The sequence below is a fragment of the Mustelus asterias genome, unplaced genomic scaffold, assembly GCF_964213995.1.
Source record: "Mustelus asterias unplaced genomic scaffold, sMusAst1.hap1.1 HAP1_SCAFFOLD_2139, whole genome shotgun sequence".
NCBI classification, from domain to species: Eukaryota; Metazoa; Chordata; class Chondrichthyes; order Carcharhiniformes; family Triakidae; genus Mustelus; species Mustelus asterias.
In genome coordinates this window covers 40,001-61,868 of record NW_027592084.1, presented here as the reverse complement: position 1 = coordinate 61,868, position 21,868 = coordinate 40,001, and the positions used below count along the sequence as shown (strand labels likewise).

General features: G+C 52.1%; 1 protein-coding gene across 1 annotated transcript in view; it reads right to left on the bottom strand.

Moving 5' to 3' along the window:
• Positions 1 to 230: 230 nt before the first annotated feature.
• LOC144489323 (MAP/microtubule affinity-regulating kinase 4-like) overlaps positions 231 to 21,868 on the bottom strand; it is a gene marked incomplete at its 3' end in the record, with an annotated part of 43,931 nt that continues 22,293 nt past the window's right edge. The window contains exons 6-10 of the mRNA XM_078207208.1: positions 15,633 to 15,869; positions 9,853 to 9,972; positions 5,085 to 5,184; positions 1,408 to 1,520; positions 231 to 390 (exon numbers count right to left, since the gene is read on the bottom strand). Of these exons, the coding sequence (XP_078063334.1) occupies positions 231 to 390; positions 1,408 to 1,520; positions 5,085 to 5,184; positions 9,853 to 9,972; positions 15,633 to 15,869 (730 nt within the window). The remainder of the gene's footprint in view (positions 391 to 1,407; positions 1,521 to 5,084; positions 5,185 to 9,852; positions 9,973 to 15,632; positions 15,870 to 21,868) is intronic.

Below are 21,868 nucleotides of genomic sequence, written 5' to 3'. Positions count from 1 at the left end.
ACTAAGGGACAATTTAGCATGGCCAATCCACCTAACCCGCACATCTTTCAGACTGTGGGAGGAAACTGGAGCACCCGGAGGAAACCCACGCAAATACAAGGAGAAGCATTTATTGCCCATTCCTAGTTGCCCCTTGAGGTGGTGGTGGTGGTCGCCCTCAGTCCCCCCCGCCCCGTCTCCCTCAGTCCCCCCCGCCCCGTCTCCTTCAGTCCCCCCCGCCCCGTACTCACTGAAGTCGCTGTGCCGGCGCTGTCGGTGATAGGTGGACGAGCTGCGTTGGCTCCTGCTGTGCGTGGAGGTTTGGCTCACTGTGCTGGTGTTCAGCTCATTGCTGGGCCGAACCTTGGCTAACGACAGGCTGCTGCCGGAACGGGAGTCGTTGCCGTCCATCTGGGAAGACGGGAAAGAACCGGAATGACAACTGCGGTCTAGCTCAGGCTTCCGCGAGCGGGCGGCCATTTCAGGAGGTTGGATGTCGAAGGTGCCTCCCCAAGGCACACACAATGGACTTGCCCCCAATGCCAAGGGGGCATCCCGTACTGTGCCATTCCGCCAATTAAACCCCCCCCCCCCTACGCCAATCTTCCTACTTGCCAATGTAGCACTAATTGATGTCAATTTCTGCCCAGGCCTTTGAACCACTGGACCCTGACTTGGGGGATAATCCCATAGTCATTTCATTTCCAGTCCTAACATGATGCTAACTTCAATCCACAGAATCCCTATAGTACAGGAGGAGGCTATTTGGCCCATCGGGTCTGCACTGACTCTCCGAAAGAGCATCCTTCCATCCCGCGCTATCCCTGGAGGTCCACACATTTAGCATGGCCAATCCACCTAACCTGCACATCTTTGGACACTAAGGGACAATTTAGCATGGCCAATCTTCCTAACCTACACATCTTTGGACACTGAGGGACAATTTAGCATGGCCAATCTTCCTAACCTACACATCTTTGGACACTGAGGGACAATTTAGCATGGCCAATCTCCCTAACCTGCACATCTTTAGACACGAAGGAGCAATTTAGCACGGCCAATCCACCTAACCTGCACATCTGTGGACACTAAGGGACAATTTAGCATGGCCAATCCACCTAACCCGCACATCTTTGGTAGGTGGGAGGAAACCCACGCAGACAGGGGGGGGGGGGGGGGGGGGGGGGGGGGTGGGGGGGGAGAATGTGCAACCTACACACACACACACACACACACACACACACACACACAGAGTCACTTGAGGCCAGAATTGAACCCGGGTCTCTGATGCTGTGAGACAGCAGCGCTAACCACTCTACCAATCAGTTTAAGGTTGGAAGTGCTGGAGGCAAGGGAATAAGGCAGCCCATTGACCCGCCCACATTCATTATTCATGTTTGATGCCAATTGTGAACATTTTGCCCTTACCTCACTCTTGTTCCTGCCCAGTAGGAGGTAGGTAGCAGTCACTTCATTGTATTTATGCCTGGTCAAAGCTTCTTTAATATCCTCGCGACTGTAGCCCATCCCAATCATCACTTCTACAGGAGAAAAGGAGACAGTCAGCTCGACAAGATGTCCGTAGGGCCTCCATGCCTCTGTGTACCAGGGTTGACAACTCCGTCTGGGCCTAGCCCAGGAGGCTGCAGTCACATGACCTCCTGGTGTGACCCCTCTGGCACCCTTGGTCCACCCTCCAGGCACTCTACCTGAAGGACCAATGGAAAGGGAACAGAACCCTTTGTTACCCAATTGGATGCCCCCCCCCCCAACCCGACACCCCCAACCACCTGATCATCACCAATATTACTCAATCCTATCACAAGATTGACGCAAAGATGACATTGATGGAAAAATTCAGATAGAATTGACGACACAGAGACTGGCCATTCGGCCCAGCAGGATTTATGCTCTATACAAGCCCCCTCTCACTCCACTTCATGTCTCTTTCTCCCGTAAGTTGTTAGTCCGGATTCTACTGAAATGATCTAATCTATTCCCCTCAACTATTCCATCGGGAAGCAAGTTCCACTTTCTCGCAACTCTCTGCCGAAAGAGGATTCTTCTGCATTCCCTGTTGGAACAGGTACAAGAGTCATAGAGTCACAGAGGTTAACAGCATAGAAACAGGCCCTTTGGCCCAAGTTGTCCGTGCCGCCCTTTTTTTTTAAACCCTAAGCTAGTCCCAATTGCCTGCGTTTGGCCCATATCCCTCCATACCCATCGTACCCATGTAACTGTCTAAACACTTTTTAAAAGACAAAATTGTACCCGCCTCTGGCAGCTCGTTCCAGGCACTCACCACCCTCTGTGTGAAAAATCGCCCCTCTGGAGCTTTTTGTATCTCTCCCCTCTCACCTTAAACCTATGCCCTCTAGTTTTAGACTCCCCTACCTTTGGGAAAAGATGTTGACTATCTAGCTGATCAATGCCTCTCATTATTTTATAGACCTCTATAAGATCACCCCTCAGCCTCCTACGCTCCATAGAAAAAAGTACCAGTCTATCCAGCCTCTCCTTATAACTCAAACCAGCAAGTCCCGGTAGCATCCTATTAAATCTTTTCTGCACTCTTTCTAGTATAATAATATCCTTTCTATAATAGGGTGACCAGAACTGTACACAGTATTCCAAGTATGGCCTTACCAATGTCTTGTACAACTTCAACAAGATGTTCCAACTCCTGTATTCAATGTTCTGACCGATGAAACCAAGCATGCCGAATGCCTTCTTCACCACTCTGTCCACCTGTGCCTCCACTTTCAAGGAGCTATGAACCTGTACCCCTAGGTCTCTTTGTTCTGTAACTCTCCCCAATGCCGTACCATTGACTGAGTAAGTCCTGCCCTGGTTCAAGCTACCAAAATGCATCACTTCGCATTTATCTAAATTAAACTCCATCTGCCATTCGTCAGCCCACTGGCCCAATTGATCAAGATCCTGTTGCAATTGGAGATAACTTTCTTCACTGTCCACTATGCCACCAATCTTGGTGTCATCTGCAAACTTACTAACCATGCCTCCTATATTCTCATCCAAATCATTAATATAAATGACAAATAACAGTGGACCCAGCACTGATCCCTGAGGCACACCGCTGGTCACAGGCCTCCAGTTTGAAAAACAACTCTCTACAACCACCCTCTGGCTTCTGTTATCAAGCCAATTTTATATCCATTTAGATAACCTCACCCTGGATCCCGTGAGATCCCGAGGGAAGTGGCTGAAATACCTCTTCTGTCCCTTGCCCAAGTTAGGAGCTCGCACTGGAGAGATTGGCTCCCCCACACTGGGAGGAGTCCAGGGTAGGGGACAGGGGTAAGTAGTGGGGGAGGTAGAGGTTTACTTGAAGAATGTGGGACCTGGAACAGAGGAGAAACATTTGTCCTCCTCGAGGAAGCTTCAATCCCAACAACCTATCCTGGTCCCCCCCAGGCTTTAGATATAGTTAAGAAAGCCCACCAACACCTCTACTTTCTCAGAAGACTAAGGAAATTTGGCATGTCAGCTACGACTTTCACCAATTTTTACAGATGCCCCATAGAAAGCATTCTTTCCGGTTGTTTCACAGCTTGGTATGGGCTCCTGCTCTGCCCGAGACCGCAAGGAACTATAAAGAGTTGTGAATGTAGCCCAATCCATCACACAAACCAGCCTCCCATCCATTGACTCTGTCTACACTTCCCACGGCCTCGGCAAAGCAGCCAGCATAATTAAGGACCCCACGAACCCCGGACATTCTCTCTTCCACCTTCTTCTGTTGCAAAAAAGGTACAAAAGTCTGAGGTCACGTACCAACCGACTCAAGATCAGCTTCTTCCCTGCTGCCATCAGACTTTTAAAAAAGTTTATTTATTACTCACAAGTAAGGCTCACAATTAACACTGCAATGAAGTTTACTCTGAAATTCCCCTGGTCGCCACACTCTGGCGCCTGTTCGGGTCAATGCACCCTAACCAGCACGTCTTTCAGACTGTGGGAGGAAACCGGAGCACCCGGAGGAAACTCACGCAGACACAGCGCAAACTCTGCACAGACAGTGACCCAAGCCGGGAATCGAACGCGGGGTCCCAGTACTAACCACTGTGCCACCCAATCTGATTTTGAATGGATCTACCTTGCATTAAGTTGATCTTTCTCTACACCCTAGCTATGACTGTAACACTACATTCTGCACTCTCTCCTTTCCTTCTCTATGAACGGTATGTTTTGTCTGTACAGCGCGCAAGAAACAATACTTTTCACTGTATGTTAATACATGTGACAATAATAAATCAAATCAAATCAAAGGTTCTAATTGCAAGTGGAAATCAACCTTAAGTAAAGTAACAGATAGTGAGTGTTTGGTTTATGCATTGCAAGTATTTACTGTTTAAGTAGCAAGAATAAAGGAAATTGTGTCGAAGTATTTAAAGTCTACTTTGCATCTTTATTCGGTACATTGAATCATAGAATCCCCACAGTGCAGAAGGAGGCCATTCGGCCCATCGAGTCTGCACCGACAACAATCCCACCCAGGCCCTATCCCCGTAACTCCACATATTTATCCTGCTAATCCCCCCGAGAATAGGGTCAATTTAGCCTGGCCAATGCACTTACCCAGCACATCTTTGGACTGCCAGGAGGAAACCGGAGCACCCAGAGGAAACCCACGCAGACACGGGGAGAAGGTGCAGACTCCGCACAGACAGTGACCCAAGGCCGGGAATCGAACCCGGGTCCCTGGCGCTGTGAGGCAGCAGTGCTGACCGCTGTGCCGCCCCCAGGCAGGGGTTAAAACATACAGGTTTGAACGACACACCTCACTTCAATCGCCTTTGCTTTACGTACGAATTGCTTCCAGACACACCAGCAGGAAAATAAAATTACCCGGGTGGAAATCACCGCAATGTGGCAACACCGCATGTGGGCAGCGGTCAACAAAATGTCTGGTGGGGTCCGCACTCAGAACCCAGGTGGGCCGCAGGTTACTCACCGCTGGTGTAGGTGAACAGGAACTTCATTTATTGCTGCCCTCGCTTTAATGAATTACCAAAGCAAGCCGTTCAAACGACAAGAGTTTTGAATCCCGGGAACGTTGCTTTGAATGGCTTTCCCCTTCTCACCTATACGCTTGCTGTCTCCAAGGTCCTGCTCTGGCTCCACGTACGGCCGAAGCTCCTCGCCATCGCAACCAACGTTTATCCATTTGTCCTTCATGATTTGCTGGGGAGAGCCAGAGAGAGAGAAGCGGTGAGTTAGTGTTGGCGCGTCAACAGCACCTTGAACAACATCTCCCATGGTGCTTCCCGGTCAGGTTAAGAAAGAGGGTATTGGGTCACATTGGTCAAAATACTTCATGGAAGGTTTTAAGGCCAGACTGTACGCAGGGTGGGCCCCCGTCGGGCGCAGGGCGGGCCCCCTGCATGCAATTTTGGTCTCCTTTTCTGAGGAAGGATGTTCTTGCTCTTGAGGGAGCGCAGCGAAGGTTTACCAGGCTGATTCCGGGGATGACGGGACTGATGTATGAGGAGAGATTGACCAGGTTAGGATTGTTTTCGCTGGAGTTCAGACGAATGAGGGGGGAATCTCAAAGAGACTTATAAAATTCTAACAGGACTGGACAGGGTAGATGCAGGGAGGATGTTCCCAATGGTGGGGGAATCCAGAACCAGGGGTTACAGTCTGAGGATTCAGGGTAGACCATTTAGGACGGAGGTGAGGAGACATTTCTTTACCCAAAGAGTGGTGAGCCTGTGGAATTCATTACCACAGGAAGGAGTTGATGCCAAAACATTGAATGTATTCAAGAGGCGGCTGGATATAGCACTTGGGGCGAATAGGATCAAAGGTTATGGGGAGAAAGCAGGATTAGGCTATTGAGTTGGACAATCAGCCATGATCGTGATGAATGGGGGAGCAGGCTCGAAGGGCCGAATGGCCTCCTCCTGTTCGTGTCTTCTACGTTTCTATGACTCAAGAGAGAAAGGCAGAGAGGTTTGAGGTTGGGGGAATTCCAGAGATTGGGGCCCAGGCAGCTGAAGGCCACCAATGGTGGAGCGATGGAAACTGGGGAATGCTCAAGAGGCCGGAATTGGAGGAGCGCGGTTATCCCAGAGGGCCTTAGGAGGTGTTTTTAGTTAATTAGTTTGTGGGACATGGGCGCCGCTGGCTGGGCCAGCATTTATTGTCCATCCCTAGTTGCCCTTGGAGGGCAGTTGAGAGTCAACCACATTGCTGTGGCTCTGGAGTCACATGTAGGCCAGACCGGGTAAGGACGGCAGATTTCCTTCCCTAAAGGGACATTAGTGAACCAGATGGGTTTTTCCGACAATCGTTTCATGGTCATCAGTAGATTCTTAATTCAGCTCCCCAGGAAGGTTGTAGAGCTGGAGGTGGTTACAGAAATAGGGGATGTTGGTGCTGGAGGATGTTGCAGAGATAGGAAGGGGTGTAGGGGCTGGATAATGTTACAGTGATAGGGAGAGTTGGAGGGCTGCAGGTGGCTACAGAGATAGGGAGGGGTGTAAGGGCTGGAGGGGGTTACAGAGACAGGAAGGAGTTCAAGGGCTGGAGGAGGTTGCAAAGATAGGGAGGGTTGCAAGGCTGGAGGAGGTTGCAGTGATCGGGAGGGGTGCAGGGCCTAGAGGAGGTTGTAGAGATATGGGGGAGGTGGAGGGGCTGGAGGAGGTTACAGAGATAGGGAGTATGTGTTGGGGCTGCAGGAGGTTGTAGGGATGGGGATGTAGGTGCTGGAGGGGGTTACAGAGATAGGGAGGGGTGTAGAGGCTGGAGGAGGTTCAGAGATAGGGAGAGGATGTAAGGGCTGGAGGAGGTTACAGAGATATGGAGAGGTATAGGGGCTAGAGGAGGTTACAGAGATAGGGAGTATGTGTAGGGGATGGAGGAGGTTGCAGAGATGTGGGGTGTAGGTGCTGGAGGTGGTTAGGGAGGGGGATGTCGGGCCTGGGGGAGGTTATAGAGATAGGGAGAGGTATAGGGGCTAGAGGAGGTTACAGAGATAAGGACAGTTGTAGGGGGATGAGGTTGCAGAGATAGGGAAGGTTATAGGGTTGGAGGAGGTTACAGAGATAGGGAGGGGGTATAGGGACCAAAGGGGGTTGCAGAAATAGGGAGAGGGTGTAGGGGCTGGAGGATGTTGCAGAGATAGGGAGGAGTGTAGGGACTAGAGGAGGTTACAGAGATAGAGAGGGGTGTAGGTGCTGGAGGAGGTCACAGAGATAGAGAGGGGTATAGGAGCTGGAGGAGGTTACAGAGATAGGGAGAGGTGTAGGGACTGGAGGAGGTTGCAGAGATAGGGAGGGGTGTAGGTGCTGGAGGAGGTTACAGAGATTGGGAGGGGGTGCAGGAGCTGGAGGAGATTGTAGAGATAGGGAAGGGTATAGGGACTGGAAGAGGTTGCAGAGACAGGGAGGGGGTGTAGGGACTGGAGGAGGTTGCAGAGATAGGGGTGTAGGGGCTGGAGGAGGTTACAGAGACAGGGAGAGGTGTATGGGCTGGAGGAGGTTGCAGAGAGAGGGAGGGGGTGTAGGGACTGGAGGAAGTTGCAGAGATAGGGGTGTAGGGGCTGGAGGAGGTTGCAGAGATAGGAAGGGGTGTAGGGGCTGGAGGAGGTTGCAGAGATAGGGAGGGGTGTAGGGGCTGGAGGAGGTTGCAGAGATAGGGAGGGGTGTAGGGGTTGGAGGAGGTTGCAGAGATAGGGAGGGGTGTAGGGGCTGGAGGAGGTTGCAGAGACAGGGAGGGGTGTAGGGGCTGGAGGAGGTTGCAGAGATAGGGAGGGGTGTAGGGGCTGGAGGAGGTTGCAGAGATAGGGAGTGGGAAAGCCAGTGGAAAGTTGGATACCACAACATTGAAACGTGAAACGTGTCGGATTTGAGCGAATGCCGGCCGGTGAGCACAGGGGGTGATGGGAGAATGGGAATTTGGGTAATTCAGGATTGAGGAACAAGGTTAGTGGGTGCAAATAATCCCAGTCAGCAAAGCCTGGGTGATATTACAGGCAAGAGCTGTGCCTATTGGCGTGGGCGATGTACCAGGGTGTGCTGCACAGTCTGCGATACATCAACTCCCAGAGAGAGACGTTCAAACACGTGACCCTCTCCCCCACCCCACCCCACCTCCCCAATTCAGGAAGTCACCCCTTCAGCCTGGGCAAGGTGCTGGGGTCTAGCGTGAGGGGACCAGAATGGTAAACCTCCGCTTGGGGTCAACATTAAAATGGTTCCTGTTTTCCTTGCAAGGACAAGGGCGTCACTGGCTGGGTCCAGCATTTATTGCCCATCCCTAATTGCCCCTTGAGAGGGTGGTGGGTAAGCCGCCATCTTGAACCCGCTGCAGTCCCTGTGGTGTAGGTACACCCACAGTGCTGTTAGGAAGACGGTTTCAGGATTTTGACCCAGCGACAGTGAAGGAACTGCCGATATATTTCCAAGTCAGGATGGTGAGTGGCTTGAAGGGGAATTTGCAGGTGGGGGTGTTCCCCATGTATCTGCTGCCCTTGTCCTTCCAGATGGAAGAGGGTCGTGGGTTTGGAAGGTGCTGTTGAAGGAGCCTTGGTGAGTCACTGCTGTGCATCTTGTAGATGGTACACGCGGCTGCCACTGTGTGTCGGTGGTAAAGGGAGTGAATGTTTGTGGATAAGGTGTCAATCAAGTGGGGCTACAACACCCACATTGAATGAAGGGTGGCACGGTGGCACAGCGGTTAGCACTGCTGCCTCCCAGCACCAGGGACCCAAGTTCAATTCCCGACTCGGGTTACTGTCTGCGTGGCTTGCACATTCTCCTCGTGTCTGCGTGGGTTTCCTCCGGGCGCCCCGGTTTCCTCCCACAGTCCAAACATGTGCAGGTTAGGTGGATTGGCCATGCTAAATTGTCCCTTAGTGCCCAAAGATGTGTAGGTTAGGTGGATTGGCCATGCTAAATTGCCCTTTAGTGTCCAAAGATGTGTAGGTTAGGTGGATTGGCCATGCTAAATTGCCCCTTAGTGTCCAAAGATGTGTAGGTTAGGTGGATTGGCCATGCTTAATTGCCCCTTGGTGTCCAAAGATGTGTAGGTTAGGTGGATTGGCCATGCTAAATTGCTGCTTAGCGTCCAAAGATGTGTAGGTTAGGTGGATTGACCATGCTAAATTGTCCCTTAGTGTCCAAAGATGTGTAGGTTAGGTGGATTGGCCATGCTAAATTGTCCTTTAGTGTCCAAAGATCTGTAGGTTAGGTGGATTGGCCATGCTAAATTGCCCCTTAGTGTCCAAAGATGTGTAGGTTAGGTGGATTGGCCATGCTAAATTGCTGCTTAGTGTCCAAAGATGTGTAGGTTAGGTGGATTGGCCATGCTTAATTGCCCCTTGGTGTCCAAAGATGTATAGGTTAGGTGGATTGGCCATGCTAAGTTGTCCCTTAGTGTCCAAAGATGTGCAGGTTAGGTGGATTGGCCATGCTAAATTGCCCCTTGGTGTCCAAAAAAGTGCAGGTTAGGTGGATTGGCCATGCTAAATTGCCCCTTGGTGTCCAAAAATGTGCAGGTTAGGTGGATTGGCCATGCTTAATTGCCCCTCAGTGTCGGGGGATTAGCAGGGTAAATATATAAGGTTACGGGGATAGGGCCTGGGTGGGATTGTAGTCGGTGCAGGCTCGATGGGCCGAATGGCCTCTTTCTGCACCGTAGGGATTCTATGATTCAAAAAGCACCGATTCTGATATTTGACTGTTTCTAGTCTCCTTCCCGATCAAGGTGTATTTTCGGTGACAGACCCATTCTGGAGAGAGGAGGAAACGAGTAAACCACTTGGGGCGTTTCTCTCTTCCCCGGAGCTCCAGCCCGATGAACGACGCAGAGAAGGTAGCGCTCAGATTAAACCGTGCTCACACTCACCTCCAGAGTTCCCCGCTTGGCCGGGTTGAGTACGAGGAAACGTTTGAGGATGTTTTCACAGTCTGTGGACATGTAAAAGGGGACACGGTACTTCCCCCTCAGCACCCGCTCCCTCAGCTCCTGCAGGCACAACAACAACTTACATTTATATAGCAGCCTCAACGCGAGGAAACACTCCCATGGGAGCGTCATGCATGCATGTAAAAGTGTGTGTTGCCACAGCAACTTGGACTCCCTGAGTGAACTATGACACAAATCACCACTATACCTACCTCATCAAATCCTTTAATCATCCAAAACACTTCATGGCTTTTTGGCTAAGATCATAGAATCCCTACAGTGCAGAAGGAGGCTATTCGGCCCATCGAGTCTGCACCGACCACAATCCCACCCAGACCCTATCCCCACAACCCCCATGCATTTACTCTAGCTAGGCCCCCTGACACCAAAGGGCAATTTAGCACGGCCAATCCACCTAACCTGCACATTTCTGGATCCAGCCCAGGTTGGGGTGCGATCCGTTATCTTGTCAGCTTGGATCTTGTTCGACTCTCTTGTGGGGTCCATGAATTGGATTCAATTTGAATTAGGCAGCATGGTGGCACAGTGGGTTAGCACTGCTGCCTCACAGCGCCGGGGATCCAGGTTCGATTCCCGGCTTGAGTCAATGTCTGTGTGGAGTTTGCACGTTCTCCCCGTGTCTGCCTGAGTTTCCTCCGGGTGCTCCGATTTCCTCCCACACTCCAAAGGTGTGCGGGTTAGGTGGATTGGCCGTGCTAAATTGCCCCTTAGTGTTAAGGGGTTGGAGCTAGGGTAAATGAATGGGGCTATGGGGATAGGACCTGTGTGGGATTGTGGTCGGTGCAGATCTCGATGGGCTGAATGGCCTCCTTCTGCACCGTAGGATTCTGATTGGCCAGTGCACTGACGGATAGAGGCCAGAGAGGGCTTTTCTTATGAGTAGGTTGGGGTTTGTATTCATTTGAGTTGAGAAGAATGAGGGGCGACCTTATTTTTATTCATTCCTGGGACATGGGCGTCGCTGGCTGGGCCAGCATTTATTGCCCATCCCTCGTTGCCCTTGGAGGGCAGTGGAGAGTCAACCACATTGCTGTGGCTCTGGAGTCACATGTAGGCCAGACCGGGTAAGGACGGCAGATTTCCTTCCCTGAAGGACATTAGTGAACCAGATGGGTTTTTCCGACAATGGTTTCATGGTCATCAGTAGATTCTTAATTCCAGATATTTTTTATTGAATTCAAATTCCATCATCTGCCGTGGCGGGATTTGAACCCGGGTCCCCAGAACGATAGCTGAATTTCTGGATTAATAGTCTAGCGATAATACCAGTAGGCCATCGCCTCCTTTATTGAGACAGGGTGGCACGGTAGCACAGTGGTTAGCACTGCTGCTTCACAGCTCCAGGGTCCCGGGTTCGATTCCCGGCTCGGGTCGCTGTCTGTGTGGAGTTTGCACATTCTCCTCGTGTCTGCGTGGGTTTCCTCCGGGTGCTCTGGTTTCCTCCCACAGTCCAAAGATGTGCGGGTTAGGTTGATTGGCCAGGTTAAAAATTGCCCCTTAGAGTCCTGAGATGCGTAGGTTAGAGGGATTAGCAAGTAAATATGTGGGGGTAGGGCCTGGGTGGGATTGCGGTCGGTGCAGACTCGATGGGCCGAATGGCCTCCTTCTGCACTGTAGGGTTTCTATGATTTCTATGACATCGGATTCTCGGGGGGGGGGGTTGACAGGTAGATGCTGAGAGGTTGTTTCCCCATGTGGGAGAGTCTAGGACCAGGGGGAATAATCTCAGAGTGAGGGGGTCACCCATTGAAGACAGAGATGAGGAAGGATTTCTTCTCCCAGAGGGGAGTGAATCTATGGAATTCTTTCCCGCAGAGGGCTGTAGAGGCTGGGACGTTAAGTATGTTCAAGGCTGAGACAGACAGAGTTTTAATCGGTAAGGGAATCGAGGGTTATGGGGATAAGGTGGGAAAGTGGATCACATCAGATCACTCACAATCTCACTGAATGGGTATAAATTGAGAGAGGTAGATACTCAGCGAGATCTTGATGTCCTTGTGCATCAGTCACTGAAAGTAAGGTACAGCAGGTAATAATGGAGGCAAATGGTATGTTGGCCTTCATAGAGAGAGGATTTGAGTATCGGGATAGAGATGTTTTGCTGCAATTGTACAGGGTGTTGGTGAGGCCACACCTGGAGTATTGTGTGCAGTTTTGGTCTCCTTATCCGAGGAAGGATATCCTTGCTATAGAGGGAGCGCAGCGAAGGTTTACCAGGCTGATTCCTGGGTTTGTCATATGAGGAGAGACTAAATTGGTTAGGATTATATTCACTGGAGTTTAGACGAGTGAGGGGGGATCTCATCGAAACTTATAAAATTCTAACAGGATTAGACAGGGTAGATTCAGAAAGAATGTTCCCGATGGCGGGGGAGTCCAGAACTAGGGGTCATAGTTTGAGGATAAGGGGTAAACCTTTTAGGACTGAGGTGAGGAGAAATTTCTTCACCCAGAGGGTGGTGAATGTGTGGAATTCACTCCCACAGAAAGTAGCTGAGGCCAAAACGTTGTGTGATTTCAAGAAGAAATTAGATATCGCTCTTGGGGCTAAAGGGATCAAGGGATAGGGGGGAAGTGGGGGGATCAGGGTAGTGAATTCGATGATCAGCCATGATCAAAATGAATGGCGGCGCAGACTCGATGGGCTGAATGGCCTCCTCCTGCTTCTACATCTTACGGTCTGGCACCAAAAGAGAAAATGCTGGAACATCTCAGCAGGTCCGGCAGCGCCTGTAAGGAGAGAAAAGAGCTGACGTTTCGAGTCCAGATGACCCTTTGTCAAACCCTTTTTTTTTGATGGTCTGGTACTGGGTTCCTCCTGCCCTCTCTCCCTGGTCAGTCGCTGAGAACAAGGGATAATTAATGCTGGTGTGGGTCTGGTGTCTGGGAAGTTCCGGAGATGGTATTCTGGGTGGGGCAGACAAACAGTTATGTTGACTTCACCATGAGACCAAAGGCAGACTTTGGGTTGACGGGGTCGTCAAGGGTGATGGGAGACGGGCACGAAAGAGACGACAATGCCCCAATCAGATGCGGCATCAGCTTCTCAAATGGCGGAGCAGGCTCGAGTCGCTAAAGGTCCACTCTCGCTCCTATTTCTTTTGCGAATCCAGAGGCCTAGCCAGCGACACCATGAATGAATATTAAGGAACAAAGAAAAAGGCTCAGAATAAATGATCCAGGGGCACAAGTTCAAATCCCCCAGCGGCAGCGAGGGAAATTTAAATTTGGTGAAGTCAAATGAAGTGGAAATGGTCGAGAGCTTCAAGTTTCTAGATGTTCGGATCACCAACAACCTGTCCTAGTCCCTCCACACCAACGCTATAGTTAAGAAAGCCCACCAAAGCCTCTACTTTCTCAGGAGGCTAAGGAAATTCGGCATGTCAGCTACGACTCTCACCAACTTTTATAGAAAGCATTCTTTCCGGATGTATCACAGCTTGGTATGGGGCTCCTGCTCTGCCCAAGACCACAAGAAACTACAAAAGGTCGTGAATGCAGCCCAATCCATCACGCAAACCAGCCTCCCATCCATTGACTCTATCTATACTCCATAGAATCATAGAATCCCTACAGTGCAGAAGGAGGCCGTTCGGCCCATCGAGTCTGCACCGACCACAATCCCACCCAGGCCCTATTCCCGTAACCCCACATATTTACCCCGCTAATCCCTCTAACCTACACATCCCGGGACACTAAGGGGCAATTTAGCACGGCCAATCAACCTAACCTGCACATCTTTGGAGCGTGGAAGGAAACCAGGGCATTCGGAGGAAACCCACGCAGACACGGGGGAGAACGTACAGACTCCACACAGACAGTGACCCAAGCTGGGAATCGAACCCGGGTCCCTGGTGCTGTGAGGCAGCAGCGCTAACCACTGTGCTACCATGCCACCCGCTGCCTCGGGAAAAGCAGCCAGCATAATCAAGGGCCCCACACACCCCGGACATACTCTCTTCCACCTTCTTCCGTTGGGAAAAAGATACAATCTGACGCAGAAAATGCACAGGTCATCAGGAATATAAAGATAGGAATTCAACTGCCCACCTTCACTGACTCCAGTTCAGTTAGTGAGTTCAGTTGCGTTCAACTGAGAAGGCCATCTCTGGAGTGGTCCTCCACCCTACCAGCTAAAGGAACGATCTCTGAAGAGAGTTCTCTATCTATCTAACACCAAGATATCAAGTCAGAAAAATCTTACAGACAGAGAAATCACCAGAACAAACTTCAAATCTTCTCCGAGCCATCAGACCTGGATGTATACTGTTTTTTTTTTGAGAGTGACTAAGATTCTGTTATTCCCCTTTTAGTACTGAATGATCCTTGTCTTTATTTGAACAGCATTTCAGGCTTTCCATCCTTTAATTAAAACGTGACTGGTTGAATAAAATAACTTGTTAATTATTCTCTTAAAACGAGTGTCAGGTCGTTATGTTAACGAACCTCGAAAGGTTAACGAAGAACACCTTCCCAAACACTTCTAACAGAATACGAAGCGAGGTAAAGAGGATTAACCTCTGTGGTGTAACAGTATGGCGCGCAAGAAACAATACTTTTCACTGTATCCCAATACATGTGACAATAATAAATCAAATCAAAAGGTAGTGTCAATAATGGTGAACTAAGAACAAAAACAGCACTGAAAATACTCAGTGGGTCAGGCAGCATCTGAGGAGAGAGAACCATTCTTGATTTATCATTTGATTTGATTTATCATTGTCACATGTATTGGGATACAGTGAAAAGTATTGTTTCTTGCGCGCTATACAGACAGAGCATACCGTTCATAGAGAAGGAAAGGAGGGAGTGCAGAATGTAGTGTTACAGTCATAGCTAGGGTGTGGAGAAAGATCAACTTAATGCGAGGTAGGTCCATTCAGAAGTCTGATGGCAGCAGGGAAGAAGCTGTTCTCGAGTCGGTTGGTACGCGACCTCAGACTTTTGTATCTCAAGAGTATCGGTGGGGAAGGGAAGGATGCGAGAGAGAGTGGGGGGAGGAGTGAGGAAGTGTGTACGCATTACAGAGGGCGAGGAGAACAAGATGGGAAGGTTAAAACATTCAGGATAAAGTAATAAATTATAAAGTTTATTTATTAGTCACCCCTGAACCCTCTCTGACCTCCATGGCACCCCTCCCTCCGCACCCATACTCCCATGGCGCCACCCCTTCCCCCCACCCTTTCTGTGGCACCCAAAACCCTGTGACACCCTCACTCTCCCTGTCTCCCATACCCTCATGGTGCCCCTGGACCCTCTCTGACCCCATGGCACCACCCCCCACACCCAAACCCCCATTTATTTATTTATTTTATTATTTATTTATTAATGTCACAAGTAAGGCTTACATTAACACTGCAATGAAGTTACTGTGAAAATCCCCTAGTCGCCACACTCCGGCGCCTGTTCGGGTACACAGAGAGAATTTAGCACGGCCAATGCACCCTAACCAGCACATCTTTCGGACTGTGGGAGGAAACCGGAGCACCCGGAGGAAACCCACGCAGACACAGGGAGAACGTGCAAACTCCACACAGACAGTGACCCAAGCCGGGAATCGAACCCGGGTCCCTGGCGCTGTGAGGCAGCAGTGCTAACCCACTGTGCCACCATGCCGCCCACAGGAGGAGGAAGGAATAGAAGGGGCGGAAACGTCAGCAAATTGTCCCCAAGCCCACATGCAGGCCTCACACCCTCACCTTCAGGTTTTGACCATCAAACGGCAGGGAGCCGCTGACCAGTGTGTACAGAATGACTCCCAGGCTCCAGATGTCCACCTCAGGCCCGTCGTACTTCTTGCCCTGGAAGAGTTCGGGGGCCGCGTACGGGGGGCTCCCACAGAATGTGTCCAACTTGCTGCCGAACTGGAACTCGTTGCTGAACCCAAAGTCGGCAATCTTAATGTTGCAGTCGCCATCGAGGAGAAGATTCTCCGCCTGGAGGGGAGGAACGAGAGAGAGAGTGAGTGAGAGAGAGAGAGAGTGAGTGAGAGAGAGAGAGAGAGAGGGTGAGAGAGTGAGTGAGAGAGAGAGAGAGTGAGTGAGAGAGCGAGAGAGAGAGGGTGAGAGAGAGAGAGAGAGGGTGAGAGAGAGAGAGAGAGGGTGAGAGAGAGAGGGTGAGAGAGAGAGAGAGCGAGAGCGAGCGAGAGCGAGCGAGAGCGAGCGAGAGCGAGCGAGAGCGAGCGAGAGAGAGCGAGAGAGAGCGAGAGAGAGCGAGAGAGAGCGAGAGGGAGCGAGAGGGAGCGAGAGGGAGCGAGAGGGAGCGAGAGGGAGCGAGAGGGAGCGAGAGGGAGCGAGAGGGAGCGAGAGGGAGCGAGAGGGAGCGGGAGGGAGTGGGAGGGAGTGGGAGAGAGGGAGTGGGAGAGAGTGGGGGAGAGAGGGGGTGAGAGGGGGTGAGAGGGGGTGAGAGGGGGAGAGAGGGGGAGAGAGAGGGAGAGAGAGGGAGAGAGAGGGAGAGAGAGGGAGAGAGAGGGGGTGAGAGAGAGAGAGAAGGAGAGAGGGGGAGAAAGAGAAGGGGAGGGAGAAAGAGAAGGGGAGAGAGAGAGGGGGGGAGAGAGAGAGAGGGGGGAGAGAGAGAGAGGGGGGAGAGAGAGAGAGGGGGGAGAGAGAGAGAGGGGGGAGAGAGAGAGAGGGGGGAGAGAGAGAGAGGGGGGAGAGAGAGAGAGGGGGGAGAGAGAGAGAGGGGGGAGAGAGAGAGAGGGGGGAGAGAGAGAGAGGGGGGAGAGAGAGAGAGGGGGGAGAGAGAGAGAGGGGGGAGAGAGAGAGAGGGGGGGGAGAGAGAGAGAGGGGGGAGAGAGAGAGAGGGGGGAGAGAGAGAGAGGGGGTGAGAGAGTGTGGTGAACCATCGTTGGTTCACCACTGGGGGTTGTTATTATGTTACTGTTGGGCTAGGGTGTTGTTACTGTGGGGGTTGTACAATGTTGTTGGGTTAGGGTGTTTACCTGTTATAAGTGTTATCATGGCACATTCCAGTGGGGTCCCGCCTCCGGTGGCGAGGTATAAGACCCTCTGCTCCGGCAGGACCCCTTCAGTCTGAACTGGTGTATTCGTGTTAGTAGTTCCATTGTTACACAATAAAAGCCTTCAATATCGAAGCCTTGGTTCCACGTGCTTAATTGTCGCGCATCAATTTTATTGTGTAACAGAAAACTCACAGCTGTACAAAAAAAAGAATATGGAACAGATCTTAAAACCGGATCGTCTGACACTGGACCCACGTGCGGTCGGTGCCGCTAACACATTCGACCATTGGTGGAAGTGTTTCGAGGACTACCTGGCAGCCTCGGTAGCTATCACTACAGACAGTGATAAACTCCAGGTCCTCCACGCAAGGGTAAGCGACACGATTTATCTAGCCATTCGTGCAGCTCCCACTTACCCGGGTGCCGTCGAGCTCCTAAAAAAACGATACACGAAGCCACCCAACGAGATACACGCTCGTTACCTCCTCGCTACACGATGTCGGCAGTCCGGCGAAACCATGGAGGACTACGCCAATGAGCTCCTGCAGCTTGCCAGGGGTTGCGATTGTAAAGACGTATCAGCCGAACAATATATGTACGACCTCGCCCGAGACGCGTTCGTAGCAGGGGTAGGGTCCTCGTACATCAGGCTTAAATTGCTGGAAAAGGGGAAACTCGACTTGACCCAAGCAATGGAGATGGCTGTGATGCTGGAAGCGGCGTCGAAGAGCTTGGCGCTGTACCCCGAGGACCACGTGCAGTCAACGTGGCTGGAGCAAGCTCAGCTCCCTCCTCGCCCCGCTAACCCGCGCTCCCAGATCGATCCGACGACGGCGGCAGCTCCAGGTGGCCAGCGATGCTATTTTTGTGGTGGGCCAAGCATCCACGGCAACAGTGTCCGGCAAGAACGGCAATCTGCAGCCAGTGCGGTAAAAAAGGCCACTACGGCAAAGTCTGCAGGTCCAAGCCTAAAAACGGCAGTGCAGCTTGTAACCTTCCAGAACGGAGACAATCTCCTTCGGCATCGCAGTACCCACGAGGTCCGACCACGTGCGAACCCAGGACGGCGCCATCGTGGCTGACGGAGGAGGAGGAAGACCACCAGGAGTCGCTGCGTTTGGCGCCCTCGCCCACGTGCGATTCATGGGGGCGGCCATCATGGTCCACGACGACTAGGAGCGACCAGCAGGGGTCCTCAGCATCAACATCGGCAGCATGCAGTGACGCCCAGGGGCCAACGGTGGCGTCGATCTCCCTGGACCAGACCAGGCACTACAGACTTGAAAATTCCATGATGGATATAAAGGTTAGTGGTCGAACTGTGAATTGTCTGTTTGACAGTGGGAGCACCGAAAGTTTCATACACCCTGAAACTGCTAAAAGGTGTGGACTCCGGGTTCTCCCTGCCAAACAGACAATTTCCATGGCATCACGGTCCCAGTCTGTACCGATCCAAGGACGATGTGTGGTAACTCTTGAGGTACAGGGCACAATTTACGAGCAATACAGGCTCCTTGTGTTACCTCACCTTTGTGCGCCAATTCTCCTCGGACTAAACTTTATGGTCCACATGAAGAGTGTGATCCTACAGTACGGTGGGCCACTCCCTTCACTGGCAGTAGGGAATCAGCCGCAGCCTCCAAATTGCCCAAAGCGCCCCGCATGCAATTTATCCACCCTGAAAATCACTACATCATCCCTTTTTAAAAATCTGGTACCTGGCTGCAAGCCCATCGCTACTAAAAGTAGGCGTTACAGCGCTGAGGACCGGATCTTTATTAGATCTGAGGTTCAGCGGCTCCTCAAGGAAGGGATCATACAGGCCAGTGCTAGTCCGTGGAGAGCGCAGGTCGTGGTAGTCAAAAGCGGGAACAAACCTCGGATGGTCATCGACTATAGTCAGACCATTAATCGTTATACGCAGCTGGATGCGTATCCTCTCCCGCGCATTTCTGATATGGTCAATCAGATTGCGCAGTACCGAGTGTTTTCTACCATAGACCTTAAGTCCGCCTACCATCAACTCCCCATCCGCCCAGAGGACCGACAATATATGGCTTTTGAGGCGGATGGTCGTCTATACCAATTCCTCAGGGTTCCATTTGGTGTCACCAATGGGGTCTCGGTCTTCCAGCGTGCTATGGACCGAATGGTGGACCAGAACGGGTTGCGGGCTACCTTCCCGTACCTGGATAACGTCACCATCTGCGGCCATGACCAGCAGGACCACGACACGAATCTCCAACACTTTCTGCGCACTGCATCTCGCCTGAATCTGACCTATAACAGGGAGAAGTGCATATTCCGTACGCGCAGGTTAGCCATCCTCGGATACGTGGTGGAAAACGGGGTCATTGGCCCTGATCCAGACCGTATGCGCCCACTTACTGAACTTCCCTTGCCCGCTAGCACGAAAGCACTGAGGAGATGCCTCGGGTTCTTTTCGTATTATGCACAGTGGGTCCCCAACTACGCGGACAAAGCTCATCCGCTCATTAAGTCCACGACCTTCCCACTTACGCCGGAGGCCCAATTGGCCTTCAAGGCTTTGAAAAGCGACATCTCGAAAGCCACGATGCACGCGGTGGATGAATCCATCCCTTTCCAGGTGGAGAGTGATGCATCTGATTTCGCCCTAGCCGCCACACTAAACCAGGCAGGCAGGCCCGTCGCGTTCTTTTCCCGCACCCTTCAAGGCCCCGAAATTCGGCACTCAGCGGTGGAGAAGGAGGCTCAGGCCATTGTGGAGGCAGTCAGACACTGGCGCCATTACCTGGCAGGGAAGCGGTTCACCCTGATCACGGATCAACGATCCGTGGCGTTTATGTTCAGCAACACGCAGAGGGGCAAGATCAAGAACGATAAGATCTTGCGGTGGAGAATTGAGCTCTCCACCTATAATTACGATATTATGTATCGTCCAGGGAAGCTCAATGAGCCCTCGGATGCCCTCTCGCGCGGAACATGCGCCATCATGCAGGAGGACCGCTTGAAGGCTCTCCACAATGATCTGTGTCATCCTGGAGTCACCAGACTCTACCACTTCGTCAAAGCCCGCAACCTGCCCTACTTGGTGGAGGATGTCAGGTCAGTGACGAGAAGCTGTCGGATTTGCGCAGAATGCAAACCACACTTTTATCGACCAGACCGGGCACAATTGGTCAAGGCCACTCGCCCTTTTGAGAGGCTGAGTGTGGATTTTAAGGGCCCCCTTCCCTCAACGGACCGGAATGTCTATTTCCTCAACATAATAGACGAGTATTCCCGGTTTCCGTTTGTTGTCCCCTGTGCGGACACGTCGACTGCCACCGTCATCAAGGCATTCAGTGAGCTTTTTACCCTGTTCGGGTACCCCTGCTACATTCATAGCGACAGGGGCTCGTCGTTCATGAGCAACGACTTGAGGCAATTCCTGCTCTCATTCGGGATTGCCTCTAGTAGAACCACGAGCTACAACCCTAGGGGTAACGGACAGGTGGAAAGGGAGAATGCTACAGTCTGGAAGACTGTCCTACTGGCACTGAAATCCAGGGGCCTTCCAGTCTCCCGTTGGCAGGAGGTCCTTCCAAATGCGCTCCATTCTATCCGCTCCCTCCTGTGTACGGCAACCAATGCTACTCCCCACGAGAGGATGTTCTCATTCCCTCGGAAGTCGTCCTCGGGGACCTCATTGCCAGCCTGGTTGACGTACCCAGGACCCGTCCTTCTGCGGCGACATGTGAGGGCTCGCAGGTCCGACCCCTTGGTCGAACCGGTCCAACTCCTCCACGCCAACCCTCAGTATGCCTATGTGGCATATCCTGACGGGCGAGAGGACACTGTCTCCATTAGAGACCTGGCGCCCGCAGGGGACGTAGCAACTCCTGTCGCTCCTATTCCCCCAGTCACGAATCCACTACTCCTCATTGCTTCCCCAGACGTGGCGCGGTCAGCACCGGGACCAGTGCATAACTCTTTTACTCCCATGTACAGCTTGCCTGAGACTCGGAGATCGGCGCCACCATCATCACCACCACCACCACCACCAAAGGTTCCAGGATCCCCTGCACCATCGCCTCACCAGGGCCAGCCGGCCCGGGAGTCCTTGAGGGGACAGCCAGACGTTGTTTTGGAGAGAACGCCACCACAAGCACCTGCTCCGGTTTCGCAACCGGTGTTGAGGAGATCACAGCGTCGGTGCAGTCCTCCAGACCGTCTGGACTTGTGAATTCTGTTTATATGACCTGTTTTTTTCTTGCACCCCGCCAACTTTTGTTCTTAAAGGAGGGGTGAATGTGGTGAACCATCGTTGGTTCACCACTGGGGGTTGTTATTATGTTACTGTTGGGCTAGGGTGTTGTTACTGTGGGGGTTGTACAATGTTGTTGGGTTAGGGTGTTTACCTGTTATAAGAGTTATCATGGCACATCCCAGAGGGGGCCCCGCCTCCGGAGGCGAGGTATAAGACCCTCTGCTCCGGCAGGACCCCTTCAGTCTGAACTGGTGTATTCGTGTTAGTAGTTCCATTGTTACACAATAAAAGCCTTCAATATCGAAGCCTTGGTTCCACGTGCTTAATTGTCGCGCATCAGAGAGAGAGGGGGTGAGAGAGAGAGGGGGTGAGAGAGAGAGGGGGTGAGAGAGAGAGGGGGTGAGGGAGAGAGGGGGTGAGGGAGAGAGGGGGTGAGAGAGAGAGGGTGAGAGAGAGAGGGGTGAGCGAGAGAGAGGGTGAGAGAGAGAGGGGGTGAGAGAGAGAGAGGGGCTGAGAGAGAGAGAGGGGCTGAGAGAGAGAGGGGCTGAGAGAGAGAGGGGCTGAGAGAGAGAGGGGCTGAGAGAGAGAGGGGCTGAGAGAGAGAGGGGCTGAGAGAGAGAGGGGCTGAGGGAGAGAGGGGCTGAGGGAGAGAGGGGCTGAGAGAGAGAGGGGCTGAGAGAGAGAGGGGGGAGAGAGAGAGGGGGGAGAGAGAGAGAGGGGGGAGAGAGAGGGGGGGAGAGAGA